We start from the raw sequence: 24,128 nt of genomic DNA on the forward strand, positions 1-24,128 counted from the left end.
AAGACTGCCATGGGAGATGAGGAAGACCAAAGCTCCCATGATAAGGTTAAGGTAACTCCACGGTTAAACTCCTTCAGTCTAGTTTCTACCTCACCTGATGAGTATCTTGATGCGGAAGATCACTATGAGGATAATGACTTAGATCATCCCATGTTTGCCAAAATAAACAAATTTATGTGCTCTCTTAAAGGAAAGAAGCTCACTATGTTTCACATACTTATGGAAATGGTGAGTAAGCACACCAATACCATCAAGGAACTTGAAACCCTCGTCACTGAGGAGAAGGAAAGAAATGAAATCCTTGAGCAGAAAGTCCTATATGAGGAAGCACAAAATGATGCATTATGCTCAAAAGTTGGTGAAAACCTTGATAAACATGCTAACGATCTTGCCTCCTTGAAAAAGGCTGAATCTGTGTGCAAAGAGTTACTAAATGATAAAAACCGACTAGTGAACACTCATGCTTCCCTTTCTAAGGACTGTGATCATCTATCCTTGTCTCTCAAAGACAAGGAAGAGAAACTCACTGTTCTTACAAAGAGCTTTGAGGCACTCAAGGTTACTTATCTTGACACTTTAGCTAAGGCTTAATCCTCACCTATTATTAATGTTGATACCTACACTACTAACTCTAGTAGTGAACTGACATCTATCCTTGAGGAAAACTGTTCGCTAAAGGCACAGCTAGATAGAGGTGTCATGACATGTGCACAAGGACAAAAGACTCTCAATGAGATCTTAAGTCAACACAATGGAGGCTTTGCCAAGGAAGGGCTTGGGTTCAATCCAAGCACCGCCAAGAAAAGTGCATCTCCTATCAAGTGTACCACTCCGCTTAAAGAAATATTTGTACGAGAGGGACACAAGGAGAAAGGTAAGGTTGTGAGTGGGTCGGCCACTAGGGGTTTGCCTACTCTCAACAAGACAACTGAATTCATGCCTCCATCCTATGTACTTCGCAAATCAAAGGAAGGAGAGGTTTATGCTAAATTCGTTGGTCCCCGTAATGCATTCCAATTTTATGCTATTTGGGTCCCTAAGACTCTTGTAACTAATGTGAGAGGCCCCATGACAAAATGGGCACCTCAAACCAAGTCTTAATTCGTTACAGGCTGTTTTCTCCGGAGGAGCCAAATGGGTGATCGACAGTGGATGCACCAATCATATGACCGGAGATAGTAACTTGCTCTATGACTTCATGCAAGCCATTCGACCATACATGAGCATTGTATTTGGTGGAGGGTCGAAAGGGCAGGTAATTGGGTTGGGCAAGGTGGCAATCACTAATGACATGTCTCTTGCAAATGTCATGCTTGTCCAATATCTTCAATATCATTTACTTTCAGTTCGCCAATTGGCTTCCGTTGGTTATGACACATTATTGGACTAACGGATGTGAAAGTCTTTAAGAGAGACACTCTCGAAGTGGCCTTTGTTGGAGAGTTGGATGGCAGCCTTTACACGGTTGATTTCTCGAAAGAGAGCACCTTCCATACAACTTGTCTAATGGCCAAGGCCGACATGGGATGGTTGTGGCATCGCCGGCTCGCCCATGTCGGCATGAGAAATCTTCAAAATCTCTTAAACAGCAATCACATCCTTGGACTAACAAATGTATCTTTTAAGAAAGATCGTGTGTGTAGTGCATGCATAGCTCGGAAACAACATCAATCAAAACATCCACCCAAGAACATTGTATCCACTTCAAGGCCGTTAGAGCTCCTTCATGTGGATCTGTTTGGGCCTCCTTCATGGGCAAGTCTTGGAGGGAAAAAGTATGGCCTAGTCATTGTTGATGATTACTCAAGATACACATGGGTATTCTTTCTCAAGTCCAAGGCGAGACGAAGATCACCTTCATTGATTTTGCCAGACAAGTCCAGCGGAAGTTTGACAAGGACATCAAGGCAATAAGAAGTGATAATGGCTTCGAGTTCAAGAATTACACCCTAGAAGAATTTCTTAGTGATGAGGGAATTGAATATCAGTACTCTGCACCTTACACCCCTCAGCAAAATGGTGTAGCAGAGAGGAAGAACCGGACACTTGTGGAAATGGCAAGGTCCATGTTAGACGAATACAAGTCACCACATAGTTTTTGGGCTGAGGCTGTCAACACAGCATGTCATGCATCAAACCGGCTCTTCCTTCGATCAATATTGGAGAAGACTCCATATGAGCTCCTAACCGGGAACAAGCCCAATGTTAAGTACTTTCGTGTGTTTGGATGCAAGTGTTTCATTCTCAACAAACGGGAACGGTTAGGAAAATTTCAATCCAAAACAACTGAAGGGATTTTTGTTGGCTATGGATCAAACTCTCACGCCTACAGAGTCTACAACAAATCCACTGGATGTGTTATAGAAACCTATGACGTGACGTTTGATGAATTTAACCGCTCCCATGGGGAGCAAGTTGATCTAAGTGATGCAGGTGAAGAAGATTCCTCGCTAGATATCTTGAACATGGGTGTAGGTGCACTTCTCCCCATGGAACAAAGACCCCATGATGATGATGAAGATGATGAGAGTATTTCTCATCCTCAAGATGGTTCACTGCCTGTACCTCCACAAGATACTAGCACACATATCATGCCAGCTGTTGAGGATCAAGTGGGAGAACATGTCTCTCACCCTGATCACACTCAAGAACAAGTTGATCTTCAAGAGCTAGAACAAAGTATGGATATGCTTGATGATGAACCTCAACAGGTGCAATGCGAAGAGGAATATCTTCCACCGCACGTAAATGATCCATATGTTGAGGACGTTGATGATGGAAACGAAGTCGAACCTCGTGAAACCCTGACCTCCATCATGCAACGTGTGGCCGGTCGTGTTGATATTGATCAAATCCTCATCGGCGTGTCGGAAGATAGAGTGACTCGTAAACAATTAACAAACTTTTGTGCTCACTTTTCGTTTGTCTCTAGTACTGTGCCACACAGGGTTCAGGATGCATTGCGTGACAATGACTGGCTCCTTGCTATGCAAGAAGAGTTAAACAGTTTTACACGCAATGAAGTATGGTCATTGGTAGAACGACCAACTGAGGAACACAATGTCATTGGAACTAAATGGATCTTCAATAACAAGGAAGATGAGAATGGGACTGTCCTACGCAACAAGGCAAGGTTAGTAGCACAGGGGTACTCCCAAGTTGAAGGTTTGGACTTTGGTGAGACTTTCGCCCCTCTTGCTCGTCTTGAATCCATTCGCATTCTATTGGCCTATGCTGCTTTCAATGGTTTTACTTTGCATCAGATGGATGTGAAAAGTGCTTTTCTTAACGGTCCTCTACAAGAAGAGGTATATGTATCACAACCACCTGGGTTTGTTGACCCTCACCACAAAGACCATGTGTACAAACTTCACAAGGCTCTGTATGGCCTCAAACAAGCACCCCGTGCTTGGTACGATCATCTTAAGAAGTTCTTACTCGATGATGGCTTTGTGGTGGGGGTGATCGATCCCACTCTTTTTACTAAGAGGGAAAATGGTGATTTCATCTTATGCCAAATCTATGTAGATGACATCATTTTTGGTTCTCCTAACATCCATTTATGCAAGAAGTTTGCGGCCTCCATGACCAAGACCTTTGAGATGTCACTCAACACGGACTTGAAGTTCTTTCTTGGATTTCAAATACAACAATTTCAAGAAGGAATTTTCTTGTCTCAAACTAAGTACCTCAAGGACATTCTTGAAAAATTTGATATGACAAATGCTAAACCAATGAAGACACCCATGGCCACAGATGTCGTTCTAAATGAAGACACCAACGGTATTCCTTTTGACCCATCTACTTACCGCTCCATGATTGGTTCGTTACTTTATCTTTGCGCATCTAGACCGGACATCATGTTAGTGTAGGCATATGTGCTAGATTTCAAGCTTCCCCTAGGGAAAGCCATTATACGGCGGTTAAGCATATTCTTAGATACCTTGTTCACACCCCAAAGTTAGGCTTATGGTACCCTAAGGATGCAAAGTTCGATCTTATTGGGTACTCCGATGCGGATTGGGCCGGTGACAAAGTGGGACGGAAATCCACTTCCGGTGCATGTCAGTTTCTTGGACGCTCCTTGGTAAGTTGGTCCTCGAAAAAGTAGAATTGTGTTTCTCTCTCCACGACCGAGGCCGAATATATTGCAGCCGCAAGCTGTGCAACCCAACTGTTATGGATGAGGCAAACCCTAAAGGATTATGGTATCACGTATCGACATGTGCCTCTTCTGTGTGATAATGAAAGTGCCATAAAGATCTCCGAGAACCCCATTGATCACCCTCGCACAAAACATATTGATATTAGGTATCATTTCTTGAGAGACCATGTGCAAAAAGGTGACATCGATATTACCCATGTGGGTACCGACATGCAGCTCGCTGACATTTTCACCAAGCCACTTAGCGTAGCAAGGTTCTGTCAACTTAGGCGTGAACTTGGTATCTTGGAGCTTGATAACATAACTTGAAATCTTGTACACATACACACACTCACATTATGTTCTTGTCTTGATGTTGGCATGCATTTAGGGGGAGTCACTAGGACTTACGTCATTATTCTGTGTTTTAATCCTACAAAATATGCATAAATCAACTTCTGTCCACAAGTAGTATATGTAATTCTTGTAGGCAACTGTGTTCGTGTCCTTTGTGATAAACCATGTCAAATCATCTCATCATCCAAATTCCAGAATCTGCTTCTGCCTACTCCTCTCTCGGTCGTCCGACGTGTCTGGGACGTCCGGCGGCTAAACTCATTCTGGACGTCCGGCCAGTGTCGGCCGTCCGACGGCTAAATCCAGGTGTCGGACATCCGACACATCGTGGGCCCTATAAATAGAAGGGCGCGGGCTGGGCCTTGCCCTAGCCCCCACGCGCCTCCTTTTCTCCCAGCCGCCGTCGCCGCCAACACCAGGGGAGCTCGCCCGCGCCGCCACCTCCGGGATCTGGTTGATCTCCTCCGCGGGATCCGATCTCCTCCGCAGGATCCGTCTCCCCTTCCTCTCCTCTCTCGATCTGCAGGTATCCCCTCCGTTCCCCTCACGTTTGGTTCCCTTTTCTCCCAAGTTCACGTGTTCGTTCATATGGTTTGACCGTGACCGTTCCCCATTGGGTTTCCAACCGTGTAGGCTTTTGTTCATCATGCCCAAGATTAAGCACTCCGCCCGGAAGGACACTGCTGGCTCATCCGCTCGTGCCCCTACTGGCACGGGGTCGGATTCCGAAGGGCAACGTCGTCCCTTAAAAAGGACTTCCCGGCGTCCTCCGCCTCAATAACTCCCCTCGTCGTTTGATGGCTTTGACTTCGAGGATGAGCTTGCAGCTCAGGACCGTGCTGAACAGCCCGCCGTTCGGAAGTCTATGCCAAAGCCTGGGACTCGCATGCCCTCCTATATACCACCACCTCCTCCTGAACAGCCCGAAGGTGAAGCTCGTCGCATCTCACTTGAACCTCCTGCTACTTTAGGTCGTGAAGTCAAGAACTTCACCACGGTTGCTAAGTCTTCCTATCTCACTTTCCGCCATGACGTTGACCAATTCTCTATTGTACGTGACTCTATGGACTCACGTTTCCGCACCAACGTCCAGGCGGACATCTTTACTACGGTCATTGTTCCTAAGGGTCTCTCTGTCCATCACTTTATTGATCTTGAGCATATTCGCACGCACCCGGCGAAATACCCGGGTGCCATTGAGCTCATTGAGTCATCGGGGCTTGCTGCCCCCTTTGCTTTTCGATGCGATTTTAACGCTGCTGCTATTCACCAATTTTATGCCACATGTTTCTTTGGTCCAAACGACACTGTTAGCTGGATAACCTCTGACGTTCAGTTCACAGCCTCTTATGATGAGTTTGTTGCCGCACTCGGTTTCCCCAACTCCGGCTTCAAAATCCATAAGAATGATCCTAACCATGCACATAAGCCAATTGAGGCGTGTGGGTATCTCCTCAAACCACTCCGTGAACTTGATGCAGACGAACGAATGAAGGATCTTAACCAAGTATCCATCTGGCGCTCTCCCTACTTTATCATCTTTTAGTGTCTTATCCGCTCCATCTATCCCAAGATGGGTGATAAGGGATCCTGCAGTGGCTACTGTATTGACGTCATGTCACATTTGTACGAGCACCCCAAGAGCAAAATTAATGTGCCTCACTTCTATGGCATGAGATTCGGCTTGCTAGTTTTCAATACAAGCGAGCCTTCCCTCATGCCCCCTTCATCCAGGCTTTTATTAACCATGTTACTGAATTCACTGTTGCTGTCACTCACACGCATCACAAGTGGTTCATTCCCGCTCACATGGCGGATAACTATGCTCCCAAGAAAACACCACCATCCACCTCCACTCGCCGCACTGCTGCCCGGTCAACAACCCCTTCATCCAGCTCAGCTCCTCTCGGTCGCTTTGCCAAATTCATTGGCAAGGCACATTCTGCTATGATGAAGGCCTTCTTTTTCCAGTGCGGTCAAACTCATGATGTAGTTTCTCGCCTCGTCTCCTCCAAGAATGCCCTCAAGGCTCGTCTGAGAGACTCGGGCGCTCTTGATGTGAGTGACGATGAGGCCCTTCCTGCTGCTCCTCCTTCTGACTTTGGCTTCCCATCTGGTCCTGAGTGGGCTGATTTTCTTGACGAGGCTGGTGGCAGTGGCTTGCCTGACGATGAGGACGATGATGATGATGATGATGCTGATCTCTGAGCATGGTTGATGCTGTTGGTGCCTCCCTTTTTGGTACTTGGTGCCAAAGGGGGAGTAATGTATCGTAGTTTTTTAGTCTTTGGAGATTTAGTCTCAATTTGCATGTTTGTGTAATGTAATGGATAAACCTATGTATGGCTACCTATGAATGTTGTGATTGCTATGGATTGCTATGATATCATCGTAGGCTATTATGTTGTGCTCCACTACTTCTATGATGATCCATTATCTTTACTAAGTCACATGATATTTTCGATACACACATTAAAAGGGAGCTCCGATATTTTACCATGCACATACTAAGGGGGAGCTCCGTACTGAACCTCTCCAAAGCTATAATGTATGTTAAATCTTTTGAGACATGTGTATATGTTGTCATCAACTACAAAAAGGGGGAGATTGAAAGTGCAGTCATGCCCCTAATCAACTTTTGGTGTTAATGACAACACATACATAGGAAACTAATCCTATTTGTTGAGTGTATCTCAGGATGGCAAGTACTTTAGTAGATTGAGAATTATGTGCCAAGATGGTCTGAGAAGATCGGGACTTATATGTCAAGAAGGCTCGGGATTGAGAAAAGATGATGTAGACTATCCTTTAAATTTACTATTCTTGAGTATAGGGATCCCGCACTATTAAGAGGGGATCACGGGTCTTGCGATGAATTTGCTCATACTACATCTCTACTTTTCTGCTCATACCACATCTTCACTACTCTCCTCTTATCTCAAAACAGAACCAATGCCTCGGACATCCGGCCTCCTCCGGACGTCCGAGGGTCGGACGTCCAACCTGCTTCGGAAATCCGGAATCATATACCAGAGAGATCAGAGCCATATAACTCGGACTTCCGGCTCCCTCCGGACGTCCGAGGGCCGGTCGACCGACCAGCTTCGGAAATCCGGAGCTCTGCACCAGAAGAACTTGAGCCATATAACTCGGACTTCCGGCTCCCTCTGGACGTTCGAGGGCCGCACGTCCGTCCCCTTTCGGAAATCTGGAATCTTGCACCAGAGAAGTTTGAGTCGAATAACTCGGACTTCCGGCTCTCTCCGGACGTCCGGTCCCTGATCAACTCCGCAATGGTTCCAGATATATTTACATCCCTCGGACGACCGACCCCTGTCGGACGTCCTACTCCTTGTGGACGCCCGGACATCCGTGAACTGCCGTATGTCCGACCCCTGCGTGACTTAAAGTGTCTCCAACGGCTGTTTTACTCTCCCCACTATATATACCCCCTCCCACTTCGTGAGAGGGTGTCCAACACAGCTAGAACACATACAAGAACACCTTTCTTCTCCCTCACTCTTGTCTACACCCAATCTTAGATCCTAAGAGCATTTGTGAGTCCCTTTGAGTGTTGTTCCAATCAAAAGATAGATCGTTTCCTTCTCCTCCTCTCCACCAAAGTGATTTGTGATTTGAGCAAGTTTTGAGCAATCCCTGTGATCTTGTTACTCTTGGAGGTTGGAGACTCCTAGGCGGTAGGAGTCTTCGAAGAGGAATCAAACCATTATGATTTCCCCCGGAAAGTTTGTGAAGGTTTGGAAGCCACCTCAAGGCTTACCACTAGTGGTTGAGAAACGCCTTCATGGAGTTATCTCAAAGGGAGAATAGGGTGAGCCTTCGTGGCGTTGGTGTGCCTTCGTGGTAACATCCGCCTCTCTAACGGTGACGTAGCTTCCCTCCAAGGAAGTGAACATCGGGATACATCCTCGTCTCTCTTGGAATTTCGGTTATTCCTAACCCTAACTCTCTACTTGTGTTAATCCTTATTACGTACTTGTATTTGATTATTATTTACCGGTTGCCTTACTTCACTCTAAATAGCTTACTCCTTGTCATTGCAATTATTAGGCCTACGCTCATATTCCGCACCTTTGCCTAAAATTGCTAAGTAATTATTAAAATTTAGAACTGTACCTATTCACCCCCCCCCCTCTAGGTCCATCTCGATCCTTTTCACGTAGTTCTTACTCTAGATCGGTTTTCTGCGGAGCTCGGGCGGAGCCTTGCAGGAATTGATCATCACCATCATCGGTGTGCCGTCACGTTGTCGGAGAACTCATCTACTTCCCCGCCCCTTTTGCTGGATCAAGAAGGCGGAGATCGTCATCGAGTTGTACGTGTGCGGGACGCGGAGGTGCCGTCCGTTCGGCACTTGATTGAGACGGATCACAAGACGGTTCGTGGGATGGTTCGTGGGACGGATCGTGAAGACGTACCACTACATCATCCACGTTTTATAACGCTTCCGCTTAGCGATCTATACGGGTATGTGGATCTGATCTTCCTTTCGTAGATGAACATCGCCATGATAGGTCTTAGTGTGCGTAGATTTTTTTGTTTCTCATGCAACGCTCCCCGACACCACCTGGCCCACTTCGGCACCGTCACATCGCCATTGTTGGACTGCTCCGTGGCATTCCACGCATGGTGCCTCACACAAGCAGAGCTCGATGTGCGGAAGTTCAGCGCCGTGATGCTCTCTGAGCTGTTACCGTTGGAGTAACGCTTTCTGTTACTGAGGATTTTTAACGGAATCAATTATGTACTGTGTTGGGATTCCATACCATGTAATCAGATTACTTTACTACCCCACGAACCAAACACCTCCCAAACTGTATTTGGGAAAAGAAAAGGTTAAACTACAAAAATATCCAATAAAAAAAAGACCGACACTGCGACGGATTTTTCAAAAAAAAATCCGTCGCTTCGACGATCATTTGATTTGATGTTATCCAACGACACATATTTTTCCTCACTACTGCAACAAAGATATTATTGCAGAATCGTTCTATGCAACAGACCATATGTTGCAACTACATTTATAACGGAGATCCTGTTACAGAATTATTATTTTTCGTTTTAACTTTCTTATAACATGGATGTTGTTGCGGAACGACTTATGCAACACTCATGATGTTGCGGAATATTTTTTGGTCTTAACTTTTTTGCAACTTTGATGTTGTTGTGAGAAGACTTCTACAACACACGTAATGTTGCAGAAAAATTGTTAAGGTGGCAGAAACATGCGTCGCCCGTAAGTTGAGTTAGGAGAATTGATGTCACGACCCCGGATCCGATATAGACGAAAAATTCGAGAGTATCACAACATTAAGCGTGTTGCAATCCGATGGTTTGCAACACATATTATATTGCACTAATATGTATGTTGTGCACGATCTGATGGAATTTGGATCTGAGTGCTGCACTAGTGGCAAAACGTTACGGGTAATCGGTAGGTTGATTATAATCATTTTCCTAAAAAGCAAAAACACGGGGTCATAAGAACAAAAACACGGAAGGTTTCTAAACTACATTTTTACATAAAGGTTCTTAAACTAGTCTATAGAACTTTTTCAAAACCGCTTCGGGAAGCTGGGCTGGCCCATTTAGTGCAGCGCCAAAGGGAGGCGGGGCTACCTCTCGCATTGAGGGTGATATAGCCCGGTCAGTTCCAAATTCATTAGTTAAGGAGTACTCATTTCAAAGTTTACTTTCACCTTCTAGATTGCGACAAGTAATACACTACATGTGTGTCATTTGTCGCTACCTGAGATTTTTTAGATCCGTATTTTTAAATCTCGAACCGCTTTCATCGTTGGGTTTCTCGCATCGAGATCTTGAAAATTAGAACCCATTTGGATAGGTTTTGACGAAACAAAAATCACGACAAAATCAGGCGAACAAACCATGCCTCTCGTGATAAAAAAATAATAGAAAACGTGTTTCTTTCGTCCGTGCTCTCATGAAGGCAAAAACGTGCCTCTCGCGGAAAAAACAACAATAGAAAATACATTGTTTTTTTCATTTCTGAGAGGCACGACCGTGCCTCTTGCGGAAACAAAATCGTGCCTCTCGCTAAAAAAATGTGTTTTTTTTCATTTTTGAAAGGTACGGTTGTGCCTCTCGCGATGGCAAAAGTGTGCCTCTCGGAGTAGCAAAACCGTGTCTCTCATAAGAAATAAATAAAAATAAAACACATTTTTTTCGTTTCTGAGAGGCACAACCGTACCTCTCACGGAAGCAAAACCATGCCTCACGTAAAAATAAATAGAAAACATATTTTTTTCGTTTCCGAGAGACACGCCTTTCGTGAAAGCAAAATTGTTCCCCTCTCTAAAAAACAGAAAACATGTTTTCTCACACAAAAAAAAAATCTTGAAAATAAAATCATCAAAAAGCTAAGAAAGACCGGTGAAAAACCTAAACACCAAAACGCCGGAAAAAACAATCTAAAAAGATGAAATCGCGTGCAGAAAAATAAAAAAATGACATCCAAAGGAAACGTTCAGAGCGCGAGACGTGGCGCTGACTGAAAACACGCCAAGTAACGACGTGTGAGAGTAATCGCTAAGAGGCTTCAGAAGGAGTGCTCACTAACTAGTTGCTCTCGGGCAGTTCTCGCTATTCGGATCCGGTTTTGGGAAGCTTAGAGCAACTCTAGCAGACCCCGCATCCGTTCGGCCCGTAAAACGTGTTTGCAGTTCGCGAAAAAACGCCTTTGTGGGCCGGCCCGCACGACCACGGATGGAGACCCCGCATAACGGATCCGTAGAAAAACATATTTGCGAAATATGCTTTTTTACGGGTCGGCTTTGCGGGGTCTGATGTGGCACAGCTCCTCCCGGCCCGGAAAACCTAAATTTGCACCACATCTTTGCTAGAATAATGCATTTCTTTGCTTTTTCAACAACATTTGGATACATAAGACATCACCACATCTTTGCTAAAATAGCAGGACCAAAGAAAACAAGAACCACAAGTATGCATTTTAGAAGATTTCCAACTTCCATAACTGCTCCAACTAGTTGAAGCAATATCTCCTCCATGCACTCATTATTGATCTGTGTATTCTTCATCTTGCATTCTTCATTCTTCATCTTTGGTTCGGAAGAAGTAGACGTTGCATATGCAGCCGCATCATTGTTTTTTATTCTACTAAGGAGTGCATCGACATCTATTAACTTTCTTTCTATCAATAAATCAATGTATTCGCCTTCCCAAAACCAAAATGAGCATCCATATTCCTGCACAAAAGAATAACCATGTTCGGAATGAGGATCCGCAATTGAACCAAAGAATGAGATATCGCAAGTGCACATACCCTGTCATTTTTGCATTTGAACACCCATCCGTGGTGGTTCGGCATGCCCGAAGTAAGCCGCAGCACTATCCGCGTGCAGTCGTCGCACTCTATGAGCGGCAACGGCGAGCCACAGAATCGTTGCGCGAGCGCCGAGCCCGGTGGACGTCCGGACGAATCCATGCCCGCAAATCATCGGCGGCGCCGGGAAGACGAACCCGTCCCTGCATGCGCTGATGCGCCCTTGCCGGGGCTGCGGGAGATGCTCCCCGACCACTCCATCGCTTGGTGCAGACACCGGCGGCAGGCAAAAGCCAAATCCGGCGGCCCTGCGATGAAGGTCCGCAGTTCCGCAAATCCGGCGACTAGCGGGCTAGGGGGGGAGGGGGGAGGGGAGGCCTTGTGCGAGCTCCTGCCGGCTGATTTCACCGGAATCTTGGGCGAAGGGGGGAGAGGGGAGGTGGTTGGTGTGTGGGAAAGCGCGGGCTGAAATGTCCCCCACCAACTGCTTCCCGCTTATATGCATGGCACCGCAGCGGCGAGGGGGGAACCCGCGAATACGCGGGTTGGGGCCGAGATTTTGCCGCGCCTCGCAAAAAAAATTGCGGGCCGGGGTGGGATGCGGGGTCTGATCGGGCAGGTTTTTTCCGCCCCGACCCACATTTTGGCGGTTATTTTCCGGGCCGAGACGGGATACGGGATCTGCTAGAGTTGCTCTTACAATCCATTTCTTTTTCCTTGGGTATCCTCTGATGGTTTCTAATTGTTTTTTCTTTTTTTTTTCTTTTGATTTTTTTGGTTTTAATATTTTGTTTTATTTTCTTCTTTTCATTTCTATTTTATTGAATTCTTATGTTTGAAACACTAAAATCTTTAAACTATGGAAATAGTTTCTCAAATTATTGAACATTTTTATAAACACAAAATGGTTCGAAATTTTGTAAACGATTTTTCTGAGATTATTTTGACTGCATGATTTTTTGTTGGATTGTTCAGAAAACAAATCCTTCAACATTTTTGAAATCTGTGAACATTTATAATCTAATTCATGCTGATTCACAAACTTCGTGAAGATACTTTAAATCTTGTATTTTTCATATTCATGGATCTTTTGAAAAATCATGGATTTTTTTAAAATTATTGAAACATTTTTTATAATTCATGACTTTCTAAATTAAAATTAACCATCTCAAATAAGAAATAAAGTAAAAAATATATAAAAAACAAAACTATGCAGTTGCTTGGCGACTCTACTACTGGAGGGCACAGCTGAGGCGGTCTGGCCCACCAGGGGTTGTGACGTAAGCGATGTGATTTGTATCACCCTCTTGAATTGAGATAGAGCATAATTGATTTAATGCAAAAATTTGGGAATTGTGAAATATTAGCTAGTGGTTGGTTTGTTTCCAACTTTTCTTATCAAGCTCACAAAAACTTATCAAATTTTAGCAACTTTGCTTTTGCCAATTGCTGGCTTAGAAAATATTGACAATGCCAAATGTTGGCATCAAGTCAATGGGCCTCTTATCAACTTTCATGGGTTGAAGCGAGAGCCTCCAAGCTGAGCTCAAGTGAAGTACCCGTATTGGCTTGTTGCCAACTTTTCTTATCAAGCTCGGAAAATGTTAACAAATTTTTGAAACTTTGCTTTTGCCAATTGTTAGCTTGTTCAATATTGACACCCCTAAATGTTGGCATCAAATCAATAAGCCTCTTAGCAACTTCAGCTTGGCCGAAGGGAAAGCCTCCAAGTCGGATAGCATGGCACAATGTAAGTGTGGACGCCATTTGCCTTGTCTTGTACTCCAAACCTTTGGGGTCTATCATGTTGTAGGATCATGGGCCGAGCTAATTGACCTGCCCATGATATAACCGGCCTAGCGAGCCCAGGCATGAGGTCAGGCCGACTTCCGGTAAGGTGAGATGTTAGCACTCCCAGAGAATTGATTGTAATTTATTTATTCTCTATGAGTGTGTTCGTAAGGATTAATATATGACTTTTTTCAAGAAAAAAAGAGGAACCGTCGCCAACTAAAAGACACTTTGTGTTCATAAGTTGGCTAGTGGCACGGTTGGTGCCTACCTCGCAGAACACTTGGGAAATCTTTTATCAGCGATCTACGGAATTTACCAACCGCACTGGCGTCAGGTCGTTAGATTCTGTCGTGTGTACAGATCGAAACACTCCCCCAAAGTTGTCACCTTAGCAAATGAGTAAGCTTGGTTAACGATCTTGGTTTCAAAAGGTAGCAGGTATACGATCTTGGAATTTTAATGTATTTTTTTATTATGTTTTTAGATGCTTTGTACTTTCGGTGAACTTTTATAATTGATCTGATCCTTAAAAAAAACGTAGCAGAAATAGGATGGCTACAAGATGCAAACCTTATCAGGATTTCCACATTTCAGTGGTTCAGACATACAAGGGGCATGTGCACTCAGCATATAGTCAATAAACAGAAACCTCCGTGGTACTAACATGGCACAGTACATTAGAGAGCATACAAATATTTGCAGATCGGCTCAGAATGGCGCATGCACACCAAACTCGGGACGAGTAGCATCGAAAGCCAAAATGTGGAAATGGGGTATCAACAATCATGGCCACCCTAACAACATCTTCAGTACATTACAGGAAAGGAAACACGCATAACAGCAATCAATATGTAACGCAACGGAACCAAATTACCGAGTATACAGATCAAAGCCAATCATTAACCAGCCAACTACCTTATTAACCAGCTACTTAGTAGTCATCGCCCTCGTCGCCCTCGTCGTCCGCGCCTTCGGCGCCAACTTCCTCGTAGTCCTTCTCGAGGGCGGCCAAGTCCTCACGAGCCTCCGAGAACTCACCTTCCTCCATTCCCTCGCCGACGTACCAGTGCACGAACGCACGCTTGGCGTACATCAAGTCGAACTTGTGGTCGATGCGCGAGAACACTTCGGCGACAGCGGTGTTGTTGCTGATCATGCACACGGCGCGCTGAACCTTTGCCAGGTCACCTCCGGGGACGACGGAAGGTGGCTGGTAGTTGATGCCACACTTGAACCCGGTAGGGCACCTTTGTGATGGCAGCATAAATATGTTAGTTAGACAGTCAAGTGTCAACTTTTAAGAGGATAGCTGCGCATGATAAATAATATAAGCGCAACTAATAACGCGATAAAGACAGCTTACCAGTCGACGAACTGGACAGTTCTCTTGGTTTTGATGGTTGCTACCGCGGCATTGACATCCTTGGGAACAACATCACCACGGTACATCAAGCAGCAGGCCATATATTTTCCATGCCTAGGGTCACACTTGGCCATCATGCTTGAGGGCTCAAAGACAGCATTGGTGATTTCAGGCACAGAGAGCTGCTCATGGTAAGCCTTCTCGGCAGAGATAACAGGGGCATACGACGAAAGCATGAAATGGATACGTGGGTAAGGGACAAGGTTGGTCTGGAACTCTGTGACATCCACATTGATGGCACCATCAAACCTCAGGGAGGTGGTAAGAGAAGATATGATCTGTGATATCAGCCTGTTCAAGTTGGTGTAGGTTGGCCTCTCAATGTCAAGAGACCTCCGGCATATGTCATAGATAGCCTCGTTATCTAGGAGGACCGCAACGTCGGTGTGCTCAAGCAAAGAGTGAGTGGAGAGGACACTGTTGTATGGTTCTACAACAGCTGTTGAGACCTGAAATACAGAGTGGCATAAGATAAAAGGGATAAAGATAGGCTGAGCTGCAAATAATGTAACAACATATCATATCTATCCATACTGTCCCCACAACAGCTAAGATGCAGATAACCTACTCACATGAACACCCTGAATGGTCCACAGTCCAGTCACATGGACAGGTAGGTACAGTGCTATGGAATAATGTTGGCTCATAAGTAGTGCATGCTTTACAGATACCATATATAATCAGGGCTCTGAGTAACCAATTCTACGCCAGCATTAGCATTTTAGCTTTTTCACATATTCTATTGAAATATCTAGAAATGATGAAAGAGCTAGCTTAAAGACAACATCCTCTCAGAATACAAAATTAAACAAGACTTAATAGTACACTCGAATTTTCTGAAACAACACACACATTAACACGATAATGGTACATGAACAAGTTATACCTGTGGGGAAGGGTAAATGGTGAATCCAAGCTTAGATTTCTTGCCATAATCAACCGAGAGGCGCTCCAACAACAGAGAACCCAGTCCTGATCCAGTTCCACCACCGACAGCATTGAACACCAAGAATCCCTGCAGCCCGGTGCAATTGTCTGCCAATTTGCGTACACGATCCAGACATAGATCTACGATCTCCTTTCCAACTGCATCACACAAATATAATCAGAACTGGATGCATTCATAATCGCAGTAGACTTGAATTTCAATAGGGATCACAGAAATGTAAGATGAATTACCAGTGTAGTGGCCACGGGCGAAGTTGTTGGCGGCATCCTCCTTCCCAGAGATGAGCTGCTCCGGGTGGAAGAGCTGGCGGTAGGCACCGGTGCGCACCTCATCGATGACAGTGGGCTCAAGGTCGACGAAGATGGCCCTCGGCACGTGCTTGCCCGCACCGGTCTCACTGAAGAACGTGTTGAACGCATCGTGTGCAACCCCAACCGTGGTGTCACTGAACCATCAACCATAAAGCAGCATTAATACATGGATTGGAAGAAGCCTAAGCACTGATCTTTGAACTAACTTATCTACATCCATGTTTCAATCAATACTTATTCTGAGACAATAGGAACAGGGTACAGTCTGCGTAATTATTAATGGTTCTGGAATAAGCATTGGACCAAATCAACAAAACAAATCCTCCCCGAGGATGCCGTTTTTAGTAGCTAGCCGGTAAACTCTTCAATCCGTGCTCAGTCCGGTACTCATAGCTCCATTGCTACGATACTAGGAGTATTTATGAAACACCACATTTCCAAAAAAACATTTATTAAGCGTCGCAGTACCATTGTCAAAAAATTCGGATCTCGCGTCTTAAAAGGGATAAAAACTAGCAACCGTCTCGTGGTACGTGCCTACAAATTTTTAGTACAGTCTACAAAAGAACACGACGTCTGTCCGGTCTATAACAGAAACAGAACATGCATGAACTGAAAGAGTACAGAGGACCTAGGAGAACTTGTAATTTGATTGAAACGTCGCACGTCTCCTCGTGTTGTCGCCGATCTCTCAACAACCAACAAAATGAAAATGAAAGAAAAAAAATCCCTCCACATAAACGTATCGCAATGTCCAAACGGGAAGTACAGGCTGACGGATCATGATGATGATTCAGGAAAAAAAGAACTACCGCAATCCCCATTCGCAATTCGTACAATTTACGGGGAAAAAAGAGGGGGGAAAGAGGTAAAAACACTACTATATTATAAGAGAAAAACAGGAATTCAGGGTCAATTTAACCGTGATTTACGGCCAATAACCCGCAGCGCCTCGCGACGTTAATGGACGGAATGCGTTTGCGGATGGGGATCCAAGAAGGATCACGCACGTATGTACCTGGGCATGGTGCCATCCTGATTGATGCCGTGCTCGAGGCAGTAGAGCTCCCAGCAAGCGTTGCCGACCTGGATCCCGGCCTGGCCGATGTGGATGCTGATGATCTCCCTCATCTCGTCTCCTCCTCCTCCTCCTCCTCCTCCTCGCCCCTCGCCTTCTCTTCCGGGCTTTCTTGGGTGTAAAGAATGGCCTCCTCTGCTTCTCTCTCCCTTCCCAAAATGTGTGAGATCGGGAGATAAAAGGGGGCGATGAGAGAGGAGGGGAGAAGTGGAGGAGATCGGGCAGTTTGCGGGCGCAGCGTCGGGGATGGAGGGAGCGGTTGCCTTTTACGTGAGCCGATGCTCCGTCCGTGGACGTGATTCACGTGAGCCGGCCCGGCCCCCGTTCTGTTCAGTTACCGATGGCGGTCACGTTTCCTGGAGTAAATGCCGCTCACGAACGAAAACGGGTCGACGAGCGACGATAACTGTAACTGCCGCGCATGCATGGTCATCGTCACGTCCCTAAAATCGAATCATCACTCAAAGCAATCCGTGGTTTGATCGATAGGACCGTGATATCCCTTCTCCATCAGACTTTAAGTTTCAGACTTGACGTTGGTGTTTGTTTTTTTAAATTTATTACAGGTTTTTCGGTGATGTTTTTTCAGTGAGAGGAGACATTTTCATCGACAACGAAGACGTCAGTGACGATTTCGTTAATTTTAAGATGATGTGCCGGCTTAATCTGTACGCTTGTGTATGTAAACGACTTCGATTGTACTCTACTAAAAAAATTATTGAAACATTACACGTACAACGAAAACTAAAATGAATCGGAGAGACAAGGAATCGGATGCTGCCATTTTGTTTTAGGGACATCTTTCTCCTATTCATTTTTTTTTTTGGAAAAAGGCATGTGGATCCATTAATCAAACCAGCAACATACATCATTGAAAATACGAAAATGATGATGAGTGAACGTAATGCCATCCCTGGGATCAAGGGTGAATCTTTCTTTCCCTAAAAAAGTGTAAATCTTTCTTTCTTTTTTTCTTTCTTTAGAAACAGGCACGAGCAATGCTCGACTTTGAATTTTAAAACCCAACGACAAGGTAACAAAGTTCAAGATTGCAACGATGGTTACGTAAATGGGATACAAAGCTCAACTACAAGAGGAGCTTAAATAGACATACACGAACAACCTATCTATCTTTGACGTCCCTGTAAGCGGCATGAAGGTGCTTAAGCTTGACGACGATGTTTGCACCGGCGGAGCTATGTTGGAGGGGAGGGCTACCCGAATCAATTTCTGAAGAACTTTTTAGGGACCCCTGGATTATATTCTTTTTAACATTCTCCCCCTCGCCCCAACCAAACACCGATGATTTGTGTTTGTTTCCACAATGATTTCCGGCTAGCTCCGTCACTGGATGTTTTTGTTGCCCGCTTACTATCCTTTCGTCCTCTTGGGAGCACGCTATTGCTGAAAGAAAAGAGCTCATTTGAAAACATAGCTAGCAATGCGAGCATGGGATACTTTCTTTGATGGCTAATTTGTTAAGAATAGTTCAAAGCATCCAGGCTAAGACTCCAAAAACTCACCACGCTAAGCGACTCTGTTGCTTGTGGCATTGGCTCATAAGAGTTAGGATATTGTTCATGGAGGTCGGGTTCAGTGTGATACCAAAACATTCCATAACACAACTCCACAAAAATGGGTCGACGACATTTGAAAATGATGGTTAGCAATTTCTGGGCTAACACAAAGGGAGCAACACCCATTGCCAGGACCACGCCTCTTATGCAGGTTAATGGCCGAAGGAATCTTATCGATGGCAGCTTGCCATAAAAGATGCGAACTTTTAGCGGCATCCTTGCCACCCAAAGAGCTTTAGCGAAATTCACCTTAGGGTCACAAACTAACTTAGCATGCATAGATTTACAGAGAAAGTTCCATATTTTTTGGGAGTCTGAGAAACTGAGTCCTTCTCATAGGCCAAGTTAATGTTAGCCACCACAATGGTAAGGTTTGAACTCTCAACGGGGAAAGAGACCTAAATAAACTTACAGCAGGCAAGCCCGGAAATAAAAATGTCGCTCTCTAGGGCCTCGGGCTCGACAACAATCGAAAAGAAAGTCGGGGAAGGTCGTACAACGGATTGCCGAAGAGTCACGAGGATAACCATAATTTAGTATCTTGGTCATTGCCTATCCGGAATGTAGCGCCCAAGTTTAAAACTTCCTTGCATTTTTTGATCCCATTCAGATATGCGACCCTCTCATGTCTGAAGCAAGCGAAGAAAGAACAATTAGGAAAATATTTAGATTTGAGAAGCCTCGCCCAATGCCTCCTGTCATTTTGCACAATTTTTCAAATCCACTTAACAAGGAGAATCGGGTTCATAAATCTTGCATTAGTAATACCTAGCCTTCTTCAGGCCTTAGGTTTGCAAATATCACCCATTTAACCATGCAGTATTTCCTTTTCTTAGTGTCGGCTTCTTAGAGAAAACCTCAGCCTTACCTCTTCCAATGTTCCAAAATCCCCATAGTAAATGTAGGGATTGCCGAAAGACACACACTAGTGAGGATAGCCCTTGCGGCCAAGGACATCAGTTTTGGAAACGTGTGAATCTTGACGCAATGATATATCGCTCTAGACCCCTCAATAATAAACGGCCAACCGTTCGCTCGGATTATACATTTTGCTCAACGTGGCTTGCATCTTGCCAACATAATTGCTTTACAATCTCCCCTCAATCCCATTTTGTGTGGATGGCAACTTTTTATGTCTTTGTCCATTAAATTTTTGAACAAGTGACTATATAGGGCATGACAGGTTATATTTTTCAGGCTTGTTGCACATGTCAACTATATAAGCTATATCATGGCAATTTATGCGTTTTTTAGGATTTTTACAGATGGACAGTGCTATATTTTGACAAATTTATACTCCCTCTGTCCCAAAATTCTTGTCTTAAGTTTGGCTAGAAATGGATGTATCAAAATACTAAAACATGACTAGATACATTCATATATAGAAAAATCTAAGATAAGAATTTTGGAAGGGAGAGAGTATTTTGGTAGATTTCTACATATGCTAGCTCACTTTTTAAAAATATGGCATGTACTTAGATATAGCATGTCGATTCATGAATATGGCGGCAACTTTCTGCACCATACCATAAAAATTCTCTGCATTGTAGCATGACAATCTCTATCATGTAGCATGGCCATTTACTACGTTGTAGCATGTCAATTCCATCATAGAAAAAAAGCATGTCAATTCCTAAAGTCACATGTGAACCTTTCTCCTCATGTAGCAAGGCAATTCTATCTATTGCATCATTGCCATGTTCTGAATACATATTATATATTATGACAATTCTCAACAGAAATCTCTGGATTTTTCTGTTGCAGCATGGTAATTTTCTTTGCTCGCAACATAGCCATAGAATGATAACTTCTCTAGATGTGTGAAGGAGGGGGTGGGTAAACAATTGCTCGCAACATGCAGACTAGTCTTTGTCGCGTGCATGGTGTCATTCCACCGGGGGAGCTTTCTAGTGTGAATGAAGTCATTCGCTCGTGGGAGACTTGTTGGAATTATGCCCTAGAGGCAATGATAAATAAGTTATTATTATAATTCCTGTATCAAGATAATCGTTTATTATCCATGCTATAATTGTGTTGAATGAATACTTAGATACATGTGTGGATACATAGACAAAACACTGTCCCTAGCAAGCCTCTAGTTGGCTAGCCAGTTGATCAAGGATAGTTAGGGTCTTCTGGCTATGTACAAGGTGTTGTTGCTTGATAACTGGATCACATCATTGGGTGAATCATGTGATGGACTAGACCCAAACTAATAGACGTAGCATGTTGATCGTGTCATTTTGTTGCTACTGTTTTCTGCGTGTCAAGTATTTTTTCCTATGACCATGAGATCATATAACTCACTGACACCGGAAGAATGCTTTTTGTGTATCAAACGTCGCAACGTAACTAGGTGACTATAAAGATGCTCTACAGGTATCTTCGAAGGTGTCCGTTGAGTTAGTATGGATCAAGACTGGGATTTGTCACTCCGTGTGACAGAGAGGTATCTCGGGGCCCACTTGGTAATACAACATCACACACAAGCCTTGCAAGCAATGTGACTTATTGTAAGTCACGGGATCTTGTATTACGGAACGAGAAAAGAGACTTGTCGGTAAACGAGATTGAAATAGGTATGCGGATACTGATGATCGAATCTCGGGCAAGTAACATACCGAAGGACAAAGGGAATGACATACGGGGTTATATGAATCCTTGGCACTGAGGTTCTAACGATAAGATCTTCGTAGAATATGTAGGATCCAATATGGGCATCCAGGTCCCGCTATGGGATATTGATCGAGGAATCCCTTGGGTCATGTCTACATAGTTCTCGAACCCGCAGGGTCTGCACACTTAAGGTTCAATGTTGTTTTATGCATATTTGAGTTATATGGTTGGTTACCGAATGTTGTTCAGAGTCCCGGATGAGATCACGAACGTCACGAGGGTTTCCGGAATGGTCCGGAGACGAAGATTGATATATAGGATGACCTCATTTGATTACCGGAAAGTTTTCGGCATTACCGGGAATGTACCGGGAGTGACGAATGGGTTCCGGATGTTCACCGGGGGGGGGGGGGGGGCAGCTGATGACCCACAAGTATAGGGGATCAATCGTAGTCCTTTCGATAAGTAAGAGTGTCGAACCCAACGAGGAGCAGAAGGCTCTGATAAACGGATTTCAGCAAGGTAATAACTGCAAGCACTGAAAGTAGCGGTAACAAGTGATTGTGTAGCGAGGTGAAACGTAGCGAGCAAAAAGTAACAAGTAACAAGAAATAGCAACGGTGCATCAAGTGGTCCAATCCCTTTTGTAGCAAGGGACAATCCTGAACAAAGTCTTATAGGAGGAAAAACGCTCCCGAGGACACACGGGAATTTCTGTCATGCTAATTTCATCATGTTCAGATGATTCGCGTTCGTTACTTTGATAATTTGATATGTGGGTGGACCGGCGCTTGGGTACTACCCTTACTTGGACAAGCATCCCACTTATGATTAACCTCTCTCGCAAGCATCCGCAACTACAAAAAAAGAATTAAGATAAAGTCTAACCATAGCATTAAACTAGTGGATCCAAATCAACCCCTCACGAAGCAACGCATAGACTGGGGTTTAAGCTTCTGTCACTCCAGCAAACCATCATCTACTTACTCCTTCCCAATACCTTCCTCTAAGCCCAAATATGGTGAAGTGTTATGTAGTTGACGTTCACATAACACCACTAGAGGAAAAAACAACATACAACATATCAAAATACCAAATGAATATCAAATTCACATGACTATTATTAACATGACTTATCCCATGTCCTCAGGAACAAAAGTAACTACTCACAAAGCATAATCATAATCATGATCAGAGATGTAATGAATAGCATCAAGGATCTGAACATAAACTCTTCCACCAAGTAATCCAACTAGCATCAACTACAAAGAGTAATCAACACTACTAGTAACCTTACAAGTACCAATCGGAGTCGTGAGACAAAGATTGGTTACAAGAGATGAACTAGGGATTGGAGAAGAGATGGTGCTGATGAAGATGTTGATGAAGACGCCTCCCCTGCGACGAGAGGAGTGTTGGTGATGACGATGGCGATGATTTCCCCTTCCGGGAGGGAAGTTTCCCCGGCAGGATCGTCCTACCGGAGCTCTAGATTGGTTCTGCTCAAGTTCTGCCTCGTGGCGGCGGCGAAACCACGAAAAAGCTCCCTTCTGATATTTTTCTGTACCAAGACGCTTCACATAGCAAAAGAGGGGGGCTAGTGGGCCGTCAGGGAGCCCACAAGCCCCCACTCCACCACCAGGGGGTGGCGGTGTCAGGGCTTGTGGCGCCCTGGCAGCCCCCCTCCGGTAGTTCTTTTGCCCAGTATTTTTTATATAATCCCCAAAAAATCCACGTAACTTTTCAGGGAATTTGGAGATGTGCAGAATAGTGGACTAAGATTTTCTCCTTTTCCAGTCCAGAATTCCAGCTGCCTGAATTCTCCCTCTTCAAATAAACCTTGCAAAATAAGAGAGAAAAGGCATAAATATGGTACCACAAGTAATATAACAACCCAAAAAGCAATAAATATCAGCATGAAAGCATGATGTAAAATGTACGTATCAACTCCCCCAAGCTTAGACCTCGCTTGTCCTCAAGCGAAAACCAAGTTCCATAAACATGTCCACATGTTGAGGGACGAAGGTGTCGATAAAACATAATACGGACATGAGGGCATCATGATCACACATAGAACAGCAATACATCATAAAGATTCTTATGGGAAAGTAACAATTCCTTCACAAAGCAAAGCATGAAGCAAAAACCTTACCGAGAAGTAACCAACAATAGTCCATAGTCATTGAAGCAATTGCAATTTATCACAACATCAGAAAGAGTCAAATAAGATCTTGTAAGACAAACCCACATACTCAATCATCTCTTTTGTTTTCCACAATTGTTACAACTCACGTGGTACTCAAGGTGTCAAAGTTTTAGCTGGACACAGAGGAATATAGGGGCTTATAGTTTTGCCTCCCAACCATTTACCTCAAGGGTAAAGTCAACAACAATAAAGCATAAGTACTCAACTCCAAGTTGATATATGAATATAGATATTTCCCAAGCATGTGACGGTAGCCAAGACAAAGGCAAAAATAGGGAATTGGTGATGATCACCATGACTCTTACAAGGGCAAAAAGTAAAGGTACAAGATGGGCCCTTCGCAGAGGGA

General features: G+C 44.3%; 1 protein-coding gene across 1 annotated transcript; it reads right to left on the reverse strand.

Annotated features, from left to right (window-relative positions):
* Window positions 1–14,250: 14,250 nt before the first annotated feature.
* LOC123425595 (tubulin alpha-1 chain) lies at window positions 14,251–17,635 on the reverse strand. Its single transcript, XM_045109284.1, has 5 exons — window positions 17,321–17,635; window positions 16,222–16,436; window positions 15,929–16,128; window positions 14,983–15,491; window positions 14,251–14,866 (listed from the first exon to the last, which is right to left on the reverse strand). The coding sequence occupies exons 1-5, from the start codon at window positions 17,431–17,433 to the stop codon at window positions 14,551–14,553; spliced, it is 1,353 nt and encodes a 450-aa protein (XP_044965219.1). The 5' UTR covers window positions 17,434–17,635; the 3' UTR covers window positions 14,251–14,550.
* Window positions 17,636–24,128: the final 6,493 nt, after the last annotated feature.

This window comes from Hordeum vulgare, chromosome 2H (assembly GCF_904849725.1).
Source record: "Hordeum vulgare subsp. vulgare chromosome 2H, MorexV3_pseudomolecules_assembly, whole genome shotgun sequence".
NCBI lineage: Eukaryota > Viridiplantae > Streptophyta > Magnoliopsida > Poales > Poaceae > Hordeum > Hordeum vulgare.